The sequence below is a fragment of the Tyto alba genome, unplaced genomic scaffold (assembly GCF_018691265.1).
Source record: "Tyto alba isolate M040663 unplaced genomic scaffold, T.alba_DEE_v4.0 Super-Scaffold_19, whole genome shotgun sequence".
Classification (NCBI taxonomy): Eukaryota; Metazoa; Chordata; class Aves; order Strigiformes; family Tytonidae; genus Tyto; species Tyto alba.
In genome coordinates, this window is record NW_024881281.1 from 10,308,630 (window position 1) to 10,325,613 (window position 16,984).

Below are 16,984 nucleotides of genomic sequence, written 5' to 3' on the forward strand. Positions count from 1 at the left end.
GTGTCTGTCTGTCTGTGTGTGTCTGTCTGTGTGTGTCTGTCTGTGTGTGTCTGTCTGTGTGTGTCTGTCTGTGTGTGTCTGTGTGTGTGTGTCTGTGTGTGTGTGTCTGTGTGTGTGTGTCTGTGTGTGTGTGTCTGTCTGTGTCTGTGTCTGTGTCTGTCTGTGTCTGTGTCTGTCTGTGTCTGTGTCTGTCTGTGTCTGTGTCTGTCTGTGTCTGTGTCTGTCTGTGTCTGTCTGTGTCTGTCTGTGTCTGTCTGTGTCTGTCTGTGTCTGTCTGTGTCTGTCTGTGTCTGTCTGTGTCTGTCTGTGTCTGTCTGTGTCTGTCTGTGTCTGTCTCTGTCTGTCTCTGTCTGTCTCTGTCTGTCTCTGTCTGTCTGTGTCTGTCTCTGTCTGTCTGTGTCTGTCTGTGTCTGTGTCTGTCTGTCTGTGTCTGTCTGTCTGTCTGTGTCTGTCTGTCTGTCTGTGTCTGTGGTTCGTGTGTGTGTGTGTTTGCCTCCAGCGCTTGCAGAGTGGTCGAGGGGAGAAGGGACAGGAAAGCTGCGAGGCATTCTGCAGGTAGTGCTTAGGCTGGCTTGGATGCACAGTTTAGAGAAAGCAGTTGCTAATCCACCAAGTTAAATCGTGTTTCAGCGGCACTTATTTGTGCCTTTTAACAATCACAAAGGTTTCATTTTACGCGATTTCATGTTCTGTCTGTTGCTGGACCTTCAAGGCTTTAGGGGATAGAGCGTGCTTTGATTGTAATGAAACCTTTTCTTTTCAACTGTCCTGGGCTCAGGCGCTTTTTGTCAGTTATAGGAGCTCAAGGGTTCTTCGGAAGAGCCTCAGGCCCCAGGGCACTGCCTCAGGGAGCGCAGCCCTGCGGGTGCACTGCCGGGGCTGGCCTGTGCCCTGGGAGGAGCGGGGCTCTGAACCGCCTGTCCCAGCCGGCTGTAGGCTGGTTTAACTGGAGTCATGCCTGTTTGGTCCCCAGGTGCATTGAGACTCTCTCCGCTGCCTGTGACAGGCAGAAGAGTCAGTGCTGAATTGGTAGAGCAGGATTTGGACAGGGCATAAAGGCTGGAACAAGGCTGGCTCGCCTGTGGAGGGGAGTAAGGCTGCGTGTGGCAGCCGTGTGAAGGTGGGCAGTAAAACGTGCTCCTTGCAAAGGGGATTAAAAATGGACGTGTCCCAAGCTAAGCCTGTGCAGGAACAGCCGTGATCAGGTCTCTGTCCTCCCCCTGAATCTCACCCTTGCAGATGAGATCAGTCTTGATGAGGCTGGGGCTTTCCAACCCCTGCCATGGCAGGAGGCCCCGGAGGGGTCAAGGCAAACAGTAGCTCAGCCACCTTGTTAGCAAGGCTGGGGGGGAACCGGCCGCCCTGGAGCGGTGGGATCGGGGTGATGCAGGAGAAGCCCGGGGTTGTAGTGCTGGGAACGTGCTCCCGTGGGGTGGGGAGTGTCCCAGAGCAGCGCAACGCACCGGCGCGGGTCTGTCGCTCGTGGCCAGTATGCTTCAGAGCATCAGTGCCAAGTGGCAAATGGAGTAGCTGTGATCGACTCAGCAGCACCCAGTCCTCTTCCACAGAAACGTAGCTGCAACAGCTTTTACTTTGAAATGCAGGACAACAAAATCAGATTTTTTTCCTGAGTTGCTCTTGCTGCCAAGACACGAGTCCCAAGCTCATTTGCAGCTGTTCCAGACTCATGTAAAATATGGCCTGGGACAGGCTAAGGCATACCTGGGAGACACCTAGAAGACAGGGAAGACACATGCATGGTCTTGCTGTCTTCAGAAACACTTCGCTCCAAGTCCAGCGTGCAGAATGGTGAGTTGTGTTTTCATTTTTCTCCCTTTCTCAGTCAAAGGAGAACCTGTTCTCCCCAAATCGTAGTGGAAGCAGGACTTAATGGTGACGTTTCTCTGTTGTCTCTTAAAGGAGTAATTCCTTATAACCAGAAGCCCTAAGGTTACAGGAATTGGCTCAAACCAGAGTGTTGACACTGTAGTGTTCTTTGTGCTGTGAGACTAGAGAAACCAGCCGGTTCACTGTTCAGCAGGAGGCCAACAGCATGTGCTGGGGGTGGCAGGACACTCCCAGTTGCTTGGTGCTGGTTGGGACTGGGGCAGTGACTCTCCTGACAGACTGGCTGTGCTGTGAGGGGTGTCCTGGGCTGGCCACCCACGGGGAACCACTGCCCTGGCACCCAGCAAACAGATTCACACTGTGGCTGCTCTTGGCAGGGGAAAGCCTGGCTGCAGGGATTTCCTCCTGACTTGCATCTGTTGGTTATCACGTAGAACCACAGAGAAGGCCGCTAGTGAGGTAAACATTGTGTCCTTCAAAGTGTATTTTCAAATGCTAAAACTTTAATGTTTTATTTTTGAAGTGACGTACTACGTGTCATACAGAGATTTTGCCAGAGGCACTAGGAGATGGTTGCAGTGTGTTGTAGCTGGTCAGGAATGAAAGAGAGGTTGCCATGCAGTCAGGACCTCTTTGTACACCTGTAGTAAATGCACCAGCAGTCAGACCAGGACACCTGCGGCATAAATGGCATCGGCTGGTACCAGCCAGCTCGGGCTTCCCGGGGTGATGCGCGGCTCTGGTGTCAGCACGTGTTGGCGATGGTCAGTGTAACACCCAGCTCGTGCAGCCGGGCTGTCGGGTTTGTGGGGCTGCAGGTGGCCTGGTCAGAGCTCTACAGGAGCGTGGGGAGGATTTATGAAAAGGGAAGGGGGAGAGAAGGGAAGAGAGTGAGTGTGTGTGTGTGTGCACACATGCACATGTGTGTCCGTGATCAAAAAAACTGTGAACAATACAGTTGTGTTGGCAACTGATGGAAGCTAAAGCTGCTGAGCTTCCAAGCTTAGCTGCTGGAACATCAGCGTTCGTAAAATTATGCTTAATCAAATCATTTACACAATATGATTAAGCTGAAAGCCCTGAGATGTGCTGCCAGAAGGCGATCGGGGTTGATTTAAGTGACAAATCCTTTGCTTGCAGGGGTGTCCTGGGCTGCCCACTCGCGCTGTGCTGAGGGGAACGCTGCCGGGCCCTGCGGGAGAGGCCTCTTCCAGGGCCGGGGGGGCTCGCACGCCTTGTCTGTGCTGGCAGTGCAGACCCAGGCGGGAGAACGGGGCGGCTGCAGGGCTCCTGCCGCAGCAGCACCAGCCCCTTCGCTCCCTCGGTGGCCCCCAGGCGAGATGCCGCCGTCCCGCGATGCTGCCGGGCAGGGCTGGTACAGGATCCCTGGCTGGGGGATGAGCTTCTGCTCCTGCTTCCTCCCCACCTTCCCGAGCACCCCACGTGGGCTGTTTTTGTATCAGCCAGGCTTTTTAGCTCTGACTTGTGCTGCGCACCGAGAGGCCTGGAAGGGGACGGAGCCGGACCCTGCCCCGTGCCCACCGCTGCCCCCCTGCCCCTTGCTCTGCCCCTGGGCTGGAGCAGCCAGCTCAGAAGCAGGAGGCTGTTACCCACCACCTCTCTGCTCCCTCTCACCTTCCCAGCTCGTGGTATTGCTTTTTAAATGAGCTCCGGGAGGCTGGTGTCGAGGTAGGTTCATTGTCGCCCACATCAAAGCGTTCTTGGCAGGATCTGTGGGGCTGGTGGAGCTCGGGGCAGCTTTGTCCCAGGGACCCAGCCCTGCAGACAGCAACCACAGGAGTGCGCAACCAGAGCACGAGGTGACACAAGAAAGGGAGCCAGGAGGTATGTTTTAAATACTTTTATTTCTTAATTTACATAAAGGTATATATTTGGCTTATTTATCTTTTTTTTATACTCTGAGATTCACAATCAGTTGCTCTTAAAAAATAAAATAGTCATTTGCTTCTGAAAGAAATCAGAAAACTATTTTATACTCCTCCCTTGTATAACAAGAAAATACACTAATACTCCCGTACATCACGTAGTAAAAGTGATTCTAAGTGCTGGTTTACCAAACAATAAAGCAAATGGAGAAGGAAACACACAATTAGGACGGAGGGTGCAGAGAGGAACTCTGCTTTCCAGAGTACAGCCATTTGTTTATAGGGTTTATTCACCCTGAGGTTCTCTCTTAGCTAGTCTATAAAAGGGGAAAGGCTCTTGGGTTCACCCAGGTCCCGGCTCGGCGCCCGATGGCAGCAGGAGGCATTGTTGTTACTTGGGTTGGCAGCTTGCTGCTTTTGGGGTAATTTTCTTGCCTTCCTGTGCAGTTCCCATTACCTGTGCTCCTCTCGCTATGTGTAAGCCACCGAATTGCTTCTGTAGTGGGTGCATGGGTGCAGATGTAGTTGTTAGTGGAGGGAGTTAATGCTTGCTTAAAAAAACCCCAAACAAACAAACAAACAAAAAAAACCCAACAACCCAGCCAAAACCCAACAGATGCCTATGAAGTGGAGTAGAGGAAAGCCCTCATGATTAACTGAGGGGCACCCTGGACCCTCCCTGGAGCGCTCTGGCCACCCTGTGCCTGCAGCAAGGCTGCATCTCACTCTGTACGTCCCGGAGCGCAGGGAGATGGGCAGGAGCCTGGGGCAGAGCTCCGGGGAGGGATCGGTCGCAGCCCAGAGGAGCAGGGTGAGGCAGCAGGTACCAGGGAGTGGGGGGGAGACACAGCAGCACCAGCCGGTAACCCAGAGACCTCTCCCCTCGCCTGGGCCCTGTCCTGAGACGTGTCTGTGCCGGGATGGGAGGGTGGAGCGGTGCTCACTGCCTTCTGCTGGTGTTTTTCTATCTGTTGTCAGATGCGTTCAAGGGGTCCTGTTTCTGTACTCTAATTTTCAGACATTCACAAGAAGTGATTTTGTGTACAAAGGATCAGCGGCCTTAAGGGTATTTCTGTCCTTATTGGGACTCTTTAATTTTGGGTTGAAGTTTAGAACCACAAGCATAACCTTGATGACCTGAGCAATTACTTCAGTAGCAGGCTGGAATCTTTCTTCGTTTGGTGTGATGGATACTAAAATATGTGGATTCTTTATTAAAAACTAACCGTTATTAGCAGCCTTTCTTTATAAAATCAGAAACACTAATTTTAATGGGAGTTGTTACTCAGATGGATATGCATATGCTTTCAGTCTCAACTTCTCATTCCAGAAACACTTCCTGTGTACATACCAAAAATTGTCCCACTGCTCCACAAGGTCAGCAACCAAATGGTCTTTCCAAGCCTGGTTACATCTATTCCTGCATCAAATGGGGTCATAGGGAAAACCAGCACAATATTGCCTGCAAAGTCCAGAGTTCAGCACTGGGATAACACGCTACTCCGACCTCTGCTAGAGTACAGAAACACAACATGGCTTGTTTACACAGCATCTCAGCAGCGAGTATCTCAGCTTCGCACACACAGAAGCCGAGGCCAGGCAGTGATTTCCCCCAAGTCACATACTGGCAGAAACGGGCCGATGTCCTGGGACAGGGAACAGTAGGTTTAGAATCCGGAGAAGGGGCTTACATGGCAACATAGGTCCAGTTTCTGTTCGGTAATACGTATGTTTCGTGTCCAGACTTGATGTACCTCTTACTGCCTTAATCTATGGACCCTTGATCTAAGTGAGCTGGTTTCCTTCTAATAGACCAAATATCTTTATAGAAGCACTAACTGAACAATTCTTCCCAGCAACACCAAGAAACATTCAACAAGAAGCGCAGCCTTTCAGCTTCTGGCCACCCAGGTACGGGTCACGGACGTGCAAAGGAGCAGCAATGACCGCAGGAGGTGGAAGGGCTGAGTTTTCTTTCCCTTCTGCTCATCTCCCCTGAGCTGCCATAGCTGCTGCTTTGGCTTCCCTCCCTCCCTTAGCCTGGCACGTGTGGGAGCAGGGATTCGGGGATCCCTTGGTGTCGAACTGCTGCAGGTAGGACTCACTTCTCCCTCCCTTGCTTGCTCCCTTCCCTCTTTTCTTGTTAGAAAGCCACAGCAGTTTCCTTGACATGCACAGAAGATAAAGCTGGCCTCCTGTAGCAGCGCTGTGCTTTCTAACAAGGATTGGGGCTTGTCACGAACAAGGAGAGCTAGTGACATTGCAAGATACTTAAGTTCCCTTTTCATTGTTGACTCCTGAGAATTAAGTTTAAGGACAATTCCTAATCTCTGAACTTTAGCAGGAATGCTTCATTTTGTTGACAGTAAATGCTACAACAGAGAGAGCCTATCAGAAAAGCAATTTAGAAAATGTGGCTAATCTTCTTCGGTCTCTCAGATGAAATGACTGATTGTTGGGTTGCTTTTTGTTTCTTTTTAAACAGCTTAACAAGGAATTTCTTAATGAGAATCAGAAATTCATGTGCCTTTAAAGCCAAGTGTTTGGCTCCTAGACTACAGAGGTGTTTTTTCCCCTATGAATGTAAATAGTGGCACGAGGTGGGAAATGAAGCATTGCTTCGGCTTTGCTTTGCTTTATTATTTCTAACACCCACTTGCTGTTCTCCAGAGGATGCCCAGGCACTCGAAGAAAATTTATGGCTCTCGTTGTTTGGCCAAATCTGAAAGCCATTGTTAAGGTATTTTAGGTGACAGAGCAACCTTGGCAGAAGAGTCCCGGGGAGTCTGAGGAGGAGGAAAGGCTCACGTTGCAGGAGTGAGTCACCCTCAGAACCCATCTGCCTGGGCAGGGCCCGGCTGTGCGCTGGGTATTGACCAGGTCGCTGGTACCTGGAATTACCATCTGGACTGCAATGCTGTGCTGCAGGTCCTAGCCCAGCCTGGAAGAGAGCGGGAGATAAATCCCAGATTTACAAACTGCACCTTCCCGTGTCTCTGAACAAACTTACGCCACTATCAGGACAGCCAGCTTCCAGTCTTAACTCGCATCCAGTCCCGGTTTGGCATGTCCTTTGCTGATTCACTCCTACTTGCAGCCCAACTGCAGCCGCTCGTTAAACACGAGCACGGGAGTAAGGTGCGTTCACCTACTCGAGATGTGAGCTCAGCTGGAGGGGAGTATCTAAACTGCGGGAGACATCAAAACAGAAAAAAGGGAGTGGGGAGTTGGCTGGACCGGTGCTCTCTCTCTGGAGGCCTGGCTCTTTCTCCCGGGCCCGGGCTCGCCTGCCTTCCCCACGCTGGTGCAGCATCGAGCTGGCACAGCACTGACCTGGCTTGTGGAAGCCACGTGCAGGAAACAAGACTCCAGTGAAACGGCACGCTGACTGCTTTACAGACCCAGGCGCCTGCGTTGGAGCCTAACGCAGTTCAGACACTGGCCTTGTGTACTGAAGATCTCAGATGCAGCTTCATAAGGACAAAAGTGACACCCCAGTAAGAGGAGTTTGGGACTGTGCATGGGGTTGGGCATGCATTAAACCTAAGCCTTGCTCCAAGGCAACGGCTACAGTAGAGTATCTGCCACCTGCTTTGAAAATACTGACAGAGGGAGAATTAGCATTGACAATACAAGTAATAGGATATGCATGTAAACAAAGCATGATGTTAGTGGCACAGCAGTATTGCACTACTGGGCCCTAAGTACAGCAATTCAGCCAGATGGATTTTGGTATTTTAGAAACCTGTGAACCTCCTAGGCAAGGCTGAATTTAGCATATTGAGCAAACTCTAGAGCCCCTAGGTATTTCTGTCCAGAGTTCTTCTGGGCCTTTCTGTAGCAACCACCAGCATACCCAGTGCAGCGAAACTCTCTCCTCGGTCCCATTCCTCAGACCGAGGTGACAGCTGAGTCACCCACAGCCAGTCTTCCCGCGGTGCCCTTGCGTGGCCTGGTGCCAGGACGCAGAGATGAGGAGAGTTGTGGATGGTATCGTGTCTGGTGTGGTTGCACAGGCAGCTCCAGATTTTAAATGTTTAAATAAAACCTGTTTATCTAAATATATATATATTTATATATCTCTATATATCTATATCTGTCGTCTAATGTCTTCAGCAGAGATAAAGCATCTTATGACATATTTAAATAAAAAATAATAATCTGAATTGAGCCTTCAGTGTTAAAGAAAAGGTGATGCACAGAAGAGGTCCCCAACTAGTGCAGTCTCTGGGAGCGGGAGTGCTGACAGAACAGCAGCATTCAGTAGGACGTAAGTTGCCCTATAAACGATGCGGACTTTGTTGGCTACAACTAAAACCATATACACAATCTACAGTCACTCACTCGGGTAGCACGGTTTGCATCCAGCCGACAGTTGCGCTCGATGCTCGGAGGAACCTGTGAACGTCCTTCTGCTCGAGAAGTTCTTGTGTTCCAGGCTGCCCTGCCCATCTCCCGGCGCCCGGCCCCGCAGGCTGCAGTGGTGCCATTGATGCGGGGCTGGAGAGAGGATCCACTGGTTTACCAGTACGGAAGGGCTGCGAGCTTGAGATTGGTGTGGTGGTGGTGGTGGTGGCGGGAGTCCACGCGTCGTTTCCTTCACTGGCAGCTGCAACCAGGGAAGAGAGGAAGGTGGTTACTGGGGTGGTCACAGGAATGGATGGTAACGGTGAGCAGAGGCCAGCGAAGGGACCCCTCACCGCCATGCAAGTTGGAGGCTAGCAAAGCTTGACCGGTGTGGAGACAGCACTTGGGGAGGTATTGTAAGCTTTTGGAATGGGAAACACCGATACGCTGTGATCCAGGCACAGTCTGCTCAGTCCCAGCCGCAAACCCGCCTGCTAAACAGCGGCAGGCTTTGATTCCTGTCCGTGGTATCTAAGGGCTTCAACCACGTCTTGTTTCTGTCAGCCGTGTACGTACAACTGCTTGTGATGTGGGTTGAAACAGCTCAGCAGACAAGAGGGTTCATTCTTACTAGGCTTTTTTTAACGCCATCAGTTTACTAAGTTTTTACTGAGTTTACTCTTAAATTGTCATTTTCAAGACTCTGGTGTCCTTCGGCGAGCCCCGCTCAGGCGGTCAGCCTGGCACGCGCCTCCCCAGCAGCGGAGCTCAGCGCTCAGTCTTGCTGCTCCCGAGGCCGAGCAGACACCGGCTTTCCCCCAGCACGCCGGGGGTACACGCTTGCTTTAAAGAGCAACATCAGCGCATCTGTTGACTGGTGAGATACCACTTGTGCGTGCCGGGGCGTACCGAAGCGGCCAGCAGCTTTCCTAGACTGAGGGGAAAGGATAACCAGTTCTCTCGCTGCAGGATTTCCTGTGAGAGGTTCTCTGTGCCATGTTATGCAGGAAATTGCCCCTGACCTTAAAAATCAGCGACTGCTGGGTTATAGAAAAACTCCCTCTAATGATGGCCTGGTTTCTCTCAAACTGTATAAAACTGGATTAAAAGAGAAGAAAGTACAGTGAAAAACCTAGGTGTGCACAGGACTCATGTTCAGTGTTTTATGAACTGAATTTCTGAGGCTTGCTTTTAAAAAAAAAAAAAAACAAACCAAAAACCAACACAACAAACAACTTTGTCTAAAAGCTACTGATAAATAATATCCAACCCAGAGACTGCAGGTACAGGCAGGCCTGTCATATCCTTAGCTTGTACCAGAATATACTCCCCTCTGTGGAAATAACACATCTGCTCTACTAGAGATTATATTAAATCTTTTCCCCCAAAAGGCCATTCTTAAGTGTGTTATTGAGTTCTGATTTTATGATTAGTCTTTCAGTGCATTTAATTTATGGCAAAGAAATCTCTTCAAAAACTCGCTTTAATTAATTTTGGCTACGGTGACATGCTGGGAAGTGTTTACCAATCGTTGGAGCTCTGAGCTGCAGAGCTGTGGCTGTTGGTGAGTGATAAGAACAGCACGAACACAAGGGCGGAGGGCGGGCAGCGGCACTGGGGCTCTCCCCCCGCTGGCTCGCGGCCGAGGCCTCCGCGCTGCCGCCCTGGGTCGCGGGCGGCAGTGGGGACAGGCCTAGCAATGGCGTGCGAGTTCATACGCTGCCAGAAATGAGTTTTCTGCAAAAATTTGGAATAGGCTAGGAATGGCCATTTGATAGCGAGCAGATGTTGGGCCAAGAGCAATGCAGCAGCAGGTTTTATGAACACCAGATCCAGTCTAAGTTCTGGCCTCGGACAATCGCCCCCCCGCTGCTGGTCAAGTCGAGCGGGGTTGGGTGGTTTATCTGCTCGGGGAAGGGAGCACCACCTTTCTGGATGCAACTCGATACAGCAAAGGCCACTGGAGTCGAGCCCTGGTTTCCCTGTTCTTAATTCGCTCCGATTTGGGTCGAGGGTAGCAAAGGTGCAGACCGTGGCTATCTAAGGTTAGCTTCTTTCCCATTTATAAGGAAAGAAGGGGATTGACAAGGATTTTGGAGCGGTTGGGTAGCTTGAAGCCAGTTGCTGGTTTGGGTCACTCACCGTCTCAGACTTTCACAGAGGCTGGTGGCATCACAAGTTGATTCACCCTAGCGAAGGGAAAACAAAAGTGACAGGTGAGAGCTACAATTAGTGAAGAAACGGGCTCCTAAAAACATAGCAGCCTATTAAATTCAGGTTCCTGTAGCTTAACAGTTTCTAAAGAGAGAGGACATTAATAACTGTCCTGCACAATGGCGTAAGGCTGAAACCGTTTCACAGAGCAGTGTCTGATAGCAATTCTGACAATTGCTGGAGCATGCCAAGTGCCGTTGCCGACACTAATTGACAAGGATTTGGGAAGGTCCCAAAGGCCTTCAGACGTAGCAACTGTTTCCCTGAGCCAGCAACAAGACAGGTTATACAGTGTGAGTTGAATGGTGTCCTTCAGACTGACAGCACAAATGTAAACAGTCACCGCTGATAAAAATTAAATTAAGAAGAAAGGAGCTGTCTTTCAGTTTTCAGCTCCTGAAGGCCTCCCGCTGTTCCAGGCAACTGCTCTCCAGTGATGGCCGGGGCTGGGGGGGGGCTGCAGCGTCACCAGGCAGAAGCTGTTCTCAGCGAGGTGCTGTCCTGCAGCTCCTCTTTGCTCTGCGGGGGACCCGTGGAAAAGGCAGCGGGAGTTTCGCGAGGTCCACCCCTTGGAGCTGCCCGCTGGCGTTGCAGGCTGTGCCTGTGCCGTTCCGCAGCAGCTCCCCTCGCCCCGCTCCCCCAGCCCTGCCTCCCCCGGCGGCGTGAAGCACGGCCGGTGGGGACTGTAGGGATGACCCGTCGCTCTCGGCCTCTCGGACATTGGGGATGTGACTTCTGTTCTCTCTCGGATGCTCCCCGACCTCAGTGGGAACTCCTGGACTCTTACAAGGACGCTGGCAAACCCCCCACCTCGCCGGAGGGCCTGGCTTCTGGTGGCCAGGTTTGAAGGCTTTTACCCAAAGGCACTCCAGCTGTATGTGGCCAGTAGGAGAATAAATCCGAGTCAAAGAAAGAGTCTTCTCATCCTCTTTGGCCGTGCTAACTTAAAATTACAAATAAATTGAAACGGGAGTACTTTATACCTTGAAAGTCTGCAGCAGGGTTTTGCCATCACATGCAAAAGCTGCTTTCTGAATCAGTGAAAAACTTGGGCAGGTTTACAGGGAAGATCACAGAAACCATCACCACCCGAGGTCCTACCAGGTAAGAACGGCTCAGTAAAACATCATTTTCCTTTGAAAATGCTGATTCATTAGGACTGCTCTGTGGCTTTTCTCCAGGCTTCATGCCTGACCCAGGACACTTTTTGCTGAAAAGGGTGATGCTGGATTCAGACATGTATTCCAGGGTAAAAACTGACCAGGGGTTAGGGGACACCTTCCAAGAAACCTCTGCATCAGAAATTGGCCCAGTTCACCTTACAGCTCTTAACTACATACCGGCCTCACAGAAAATCTGTCTCCACGATACACAGAAGCCTTTGTGCCTTTTCGGCCTTTCAGAGCTTTAAAGTAATATTTTTGATGCAGGACAAGTTTCTTTGTAGAATTACCGTTCTTGATAACCCTGCAGCATTGGACATGACATTGTATCAGATGTTGTAACTGTGCTTTAACTATCAGAATACATTGGAGAGATAAAATAAATTACTGTGTAATGCTACAGTCCACTTCAGAAGTAGGAAGTAAACTGCTGTTATGAAGCTGTCACAGAACACTAACTCCAGATGTTTGAATGCACAGTACTGTTTGAAAGCCATGTCCCTTAACATGTAATTCAGTCCACATTTTTCCAAGATATAAAACAGAAAAAGTTCACTTTGCCATCACTTTAGCACAGAGAACCCACCTGCATTGCTGACAGGCAAACTGTGAATACACAACTTTCCTGCTTATATTACTTACAGTTCAGCCTCCTATGGGATAAAATGTACTTCCTGCATAAGTACTTATGTTGTCCCCAAGTCATGAGAGTTATTTGTTCTTTGCATTTTAACATATTTCTCTCAACTTTGGCTTTATCTCTCTTTTACAGATGGGAACAGAGGCCTAGAGGGGCTAATTCTGACATGCATTTAGAAGATTTCATGGGAAATCAGACCCCACTCGGCTTGAGAACCTGCTGGGGAGAGAAGTGACTTTCAGGGCTCACAGAGGAAGCTACTGAGCAGAAGAGGGAATTGAAATCCTCTCCCCGGTTTCGGACAACGCAGCCTTCGTTCTCTGAAGCACCGCGGTGCAGACAGTGGTCACTGGCTTAGGCACAGCCTGATTTCAGTGGGGCTCAGCTTACAGGTGGCAGCAGGTCAGCAGTGAGGTTTTGCCTTTTTTTTTTTTTTTTTAAAGCAAACCCACTAGGAATAAATTTTTTATTCTCTTGGGTGGTAAAATGTAGTACATGGACTTAAGCTAACAAAGCTCAAGAGCATCTAAATCCCTGTTTAAGTCCCACTTGCCTTTATAGTAATGATAATCCCACACTGAATAGATTGTCGCTTCCGATTTGGTGATATCTGCTGACTAAACATTGGTTCCTAAATTGTTCTATTTTCTCTGCGGTGTTTTCTCAAGATTGTGAATGTTTTCATTCCTTGAAGAGAGCGGGGTGGGAACCACTCTGTTGTTTCCTGAGGGGGAGGAAATTTACCCAAATTGCCTTTCAAGAACAGAAGCCGTACAACGTTTTTTGGTTGTTTTTATGGGCTCCTCCAGCAGTTAAAAATGTGGCTGACTCCTCCTAACCCCATCATTTCCTCTCCTGTCAAACCTAAATATTTCTCCTAGATCCTATCAAACCATTTCCATGTAGTGTGACAGCATCTATAATTCTGAAGTATTTATAAGACTGTCTGTTTAATATTAAACTGCATGCTCTAGAGCTGTTAAATATTTATACTACGTAAAATGGATCTAATTTCACAGCACCTCAGTCAGATAGAGAACTGCATTAGGAAAAGACGACAAATTTAAGATAACAGATGAGTGGCCAGGATCCTTTACAGGTCAGCTATACTCTGCCCTATTTCAGGAATGGTGCAGAGATTATTTTCCAAGTGCTCTGTCCCCTTCAGTCTAGCTGGTCAGCAAGCCAACCGGTACTGGGGTTCACAGCTGGTGATCCAGCAGCACTGCTGTACGGTTCCCGGCACAGCCTGCGCCCTGGGAGGCCTCTGAAAGAGATTTTGCTGCCCACCTCCAATCCAAGAATGCTCAGCTCTGCCCTGTGCCAGCAAGAATAAACCCCGGATCTCCCCTCTCGCCTGCAGCTCCATCTGCTCCAACAATTTAGGGTGAAGTTGTGAGAAGCAGTGGTGGGATGGATGGCCCGCTGCCCCTCCACAACACAGGCTACTGAATGTTTGAGCCCTGTGAATACGTCATCTCTGCTCGTGAGCTCGACTCAAGCAAATAACAGGACGTCAAGAAGGGGAACAGACTTCAGTATGTGCAGCTCCATCATGCACAAGACTCCAAGAGAAAGGCTGTGCTTATATACAGCTTTTGTGAATGCTGCCAGCACTGTTTAATGTTGTTTCGTACGTAACTTAAAGAACACACATATTTCAGTATCCTGCAGCTTTCTGAAAGCCCTCTTTTCTTGCTATCTAAACAAGTCAGGCTCTGGCCTTTGTAACAGAGAAGCATATTAGGAAATAATGTCCTAATTTTTACAGCCTGCTGTACTTAACATCACTTAACTTTTACAACCAACAATAAAATGCTTCGGTGGGACCTTCTAGCCTGCAAATAACTTAGTTTTTTACTCGCAGGAGCTCATTCAGCAGACAAGAGTATCGGGGCTAGAGGGGCAGAGGTCACTGGACTTCACAGCAACTCCTGCCTCTGCTTAAGGATCCTCCTTCTTTCATTTCACTGGAGAGAATTCTGCGTTTCTGAGGGACCCTGCAACATGCTATGAAGCGTCTGTCTGATACCAGCATAACACCCTTCAGCAGATTTGTCCCTGTCTGAACTTTCTCAGACGGTGCTGGGGGTTGGCAAACCTCTCCAAAAGGCCTCGTGAACACACTGAAATCGGCAATGTTAGGTGATGAAATGTAATGAGACTTCATGGCCTTAAATCTATGAAAAACAAATCTCTTGTTCAAATAGAGCTAGTTAAAGGGGGTTTCTGACATTGGAGCCTTAGAGCCAATGGCGTATTCCACCTGTGCATGGGTGATGAGGAGCAGCCCAGCCAGGTGCAGCATTCTGCAAATCTACCAAAACTTATCAGTAGCATTCAAATCGAATGGTGCTGTCTGAACCTGTGCAAGCAAAACAGGCTAAGGATTATCATTTGTAGATCCACACCTGCATGACTTTCAGATGTAAGAGTGAATTTTATCCACTGATAAATGACCACAGAAGTTCCTTGCACGCGAGGTTAGCTCACGCTATTGTTATCGCTGTATTCCTGCAGATAACCCACAAAATAGTTACGGGGTAGGGGAGCTGGGGCAGCCTTCCACATTGGGTTTCTTGATCTCCAAATGCACACAAATGGAGGCAAGTTAAAATCCTAGGGTAGAAGTAATGCCATCACTGTGCTCCCCCTGACACTTGCAACTGGAAGGAGGAGAGCTCACGAAAGCAAGAGGAGCATAAAGGAGCCTTAGGCACGGGCAGAGTCCTCTCTCTGCACAATAACTGCCGCCTCATTTACCAGCTGTGGTTCAGAAAGGGAGAAATGTCAGGAAGGCATATGTTTCACGTACTGGGCTCGCTTAATCCACCGCCTTGTTACTGCAGGGATCAATTGCCTTAAATAAATCCTTGCTGAAGCCGATTGCCAAAACACATTAACATTTTAGTAAACAAAGGAGGGAAATGGACACAAGTTTACAGACCATCCCACTCATATTTTCCATCACTGACTGCATACTGTCAACACCCTCATAAACAGAGTCAGCTTCAAGAGGATATAAAGCTCATCGCAGTTGGCCTGCCAGCAACATAAACAGGTAACACCGGACCAGGAAACACCTTAAAAACACAACCAACCTCCCCTCCTCGGTTATCACACCTCGTTCTTACACTACACAGACCCTACTGCTTTGTCTCACCGGTATTTCACCACATAGGGATTTACAGCTGCATCTCACTGGGATTCTGTCACATTTTCCTTGAGGATTTTCAATCATTTCAATCAATCCATTTAAATGCACCAAGTTTCATCTAGTAATGCACGACGCATGTGGGCACTGAGTTCATGCAAAGATTTCCGGCCCTGAAATAAACTGAAGTGGTCCCTGGCTACTCTGCTTTCTCTTATTTGCTCGCTGCAGAAGCCAGTCCCAGCTCTTACCTGCTGCAGAGTTTTCTTTCAGCTTGGCTCTCAACCGCACTTGTGAGCGCAACATCCTGCTCCCAACAACGCACCACCTTTTTGCCAGACGCTTTACAAAAAGCAAAACCAGCAGGCTGGAGACTCCAGGTCAAGAGTGTACCTTTTGTGCCCTTCATTAGATGGAGCTTTTAATCAAGCAATGCAGAATGTAAATATGTTCGCCATTACTGTCCTTCAATAACTAAGCATAGTTGCCATTTTCACCTGCATTTGGAAGGAGGTGGCTTGGGTCTCGTGCTCTACAACAGAGTTCTCCCGGGATGCTGAACAAACTGCTAGCTGCACTCGTGCCTCCCTCTCCTTCCTAAAATACAGCTGCAGGACATTAAACTTTAGCACAACCTATTCCCTCCTGAGCAGGGTGTAAGAACAGCCAAAGCAAGGACTGCTTCCAGAGAGCATGTCCTGTTTTAACTGAACTCAAGCTGTTTTGATAGTTAAGTCAGTAACTTTGGGACAAGACACTCACAATTAACAACGTGCATTACTGCAGAAACTCAGCGCTTTGATTTAAAAGGCTCCTAGCATGCTGCAGCTGAAAACAGTGACTGAAAGTGAAGCTGCATGAAAGGTGAGCAATAGTAATACATCAACCCAGAAAGAGCCCAGTGAGCGGTACAGGGACAGGACTGGCAGAGCTAAAAATAGTTTATGCACTGAGCTTGCTGATGCATCGTGACAGGTTCCTCCAGCCTCCTGGGAGCAGGGGCTGTTTGCTGAAGCTGAGGTCAGTTCGCTAAAGGAAAAGGACGCTAAGCAGAACGCTGACAAAATCTAACGGAGAACGAGCCACAGGAGTCGCCTGCGCTGGTGGGGGAAACCATTGCTTCACCTGGCTCTGCTGCCTGCTTGTGCTCACGCCTTTCTACCCAGAGAGGAAGCCCGGGGCTTGCGTAAATCTGAAGCACTCCAGACCAAGGCTCCGGCAGGACTTGGTTGTCGCAGCCCCCCTGGCAGCCTCGGGAGGTAGAGATGGGGGCTCAGCCTGCGCTGAGCAGCGGCGCGCGTGGCGGCAGCCCGGCCGGAGCTGCGTGCGGGTGATGGCAGGTGCTCCGCCAGCTGCGCTAAAGGAATGAATTGGCTTAAATCCCCTTTTCTTCCTGCACGTCAGTGGGTTTAGCGAACGGAATATGATAATGGTGTACAGCAAATACATATTTTCTCTATTCGGTACAGCCACTTAAAGCTGCGCAGGCTCTGTCAGTGTTTTCCATCTGCTCATTTAATCTAGGTGCTGAGCGTATTTGCCTCCAGAGGCAGACACATAGGTCAGATTCTATTTTTCCTCTTTTGCACATCTTGACAGAGGAGAAAACCGGCATTAAAAAAAAAAAAATCAATAACATTTCCTTCTGTTTTTCCAGGCAGCTGCAACAAAATAGATGTGAAGACGAGTGGTTAACAGCACTCATTAGGGTATTGAGGACTTGGATGGAAAT

The 16,984-nt window shown here is 49.4% G+C and overlaps 1 protein-coding gene across 2 annotated transcripts in view; it reads right to left on the reverse strand.

Annotated features, from left to right (window-relative positions):
- Positions 1 to 6,349: 6,349 nt before the first annotated feature.
- Positions 6,350 to 16,984, reverse strand: part of SPNS2 (sphingolipid transporter 2) — a 137,361-nt gene continuing 126,726 nt past the window's right edge. For both annotated transcript variants that reach the window (XR_004407137.2, XM_032993691.2), the window contains 2 exons: positions 10,224 to 10,270; positions 6,350 to 8,343 (listed from right to left, as the gene is read on the reverse strand). Coding sequence is in view for 1 of the 2 variants with exons in the window: in XM_032993691.2 (XP_032849582.2) it covers positions 10,228 to 10,270 (43 nt within the window). In the remaining variant the exon portion in view is untranslated. The remainder of the gene's footprint in view (positions 8,344 to 10,223; positions 10,271 to 16,984) is intronic.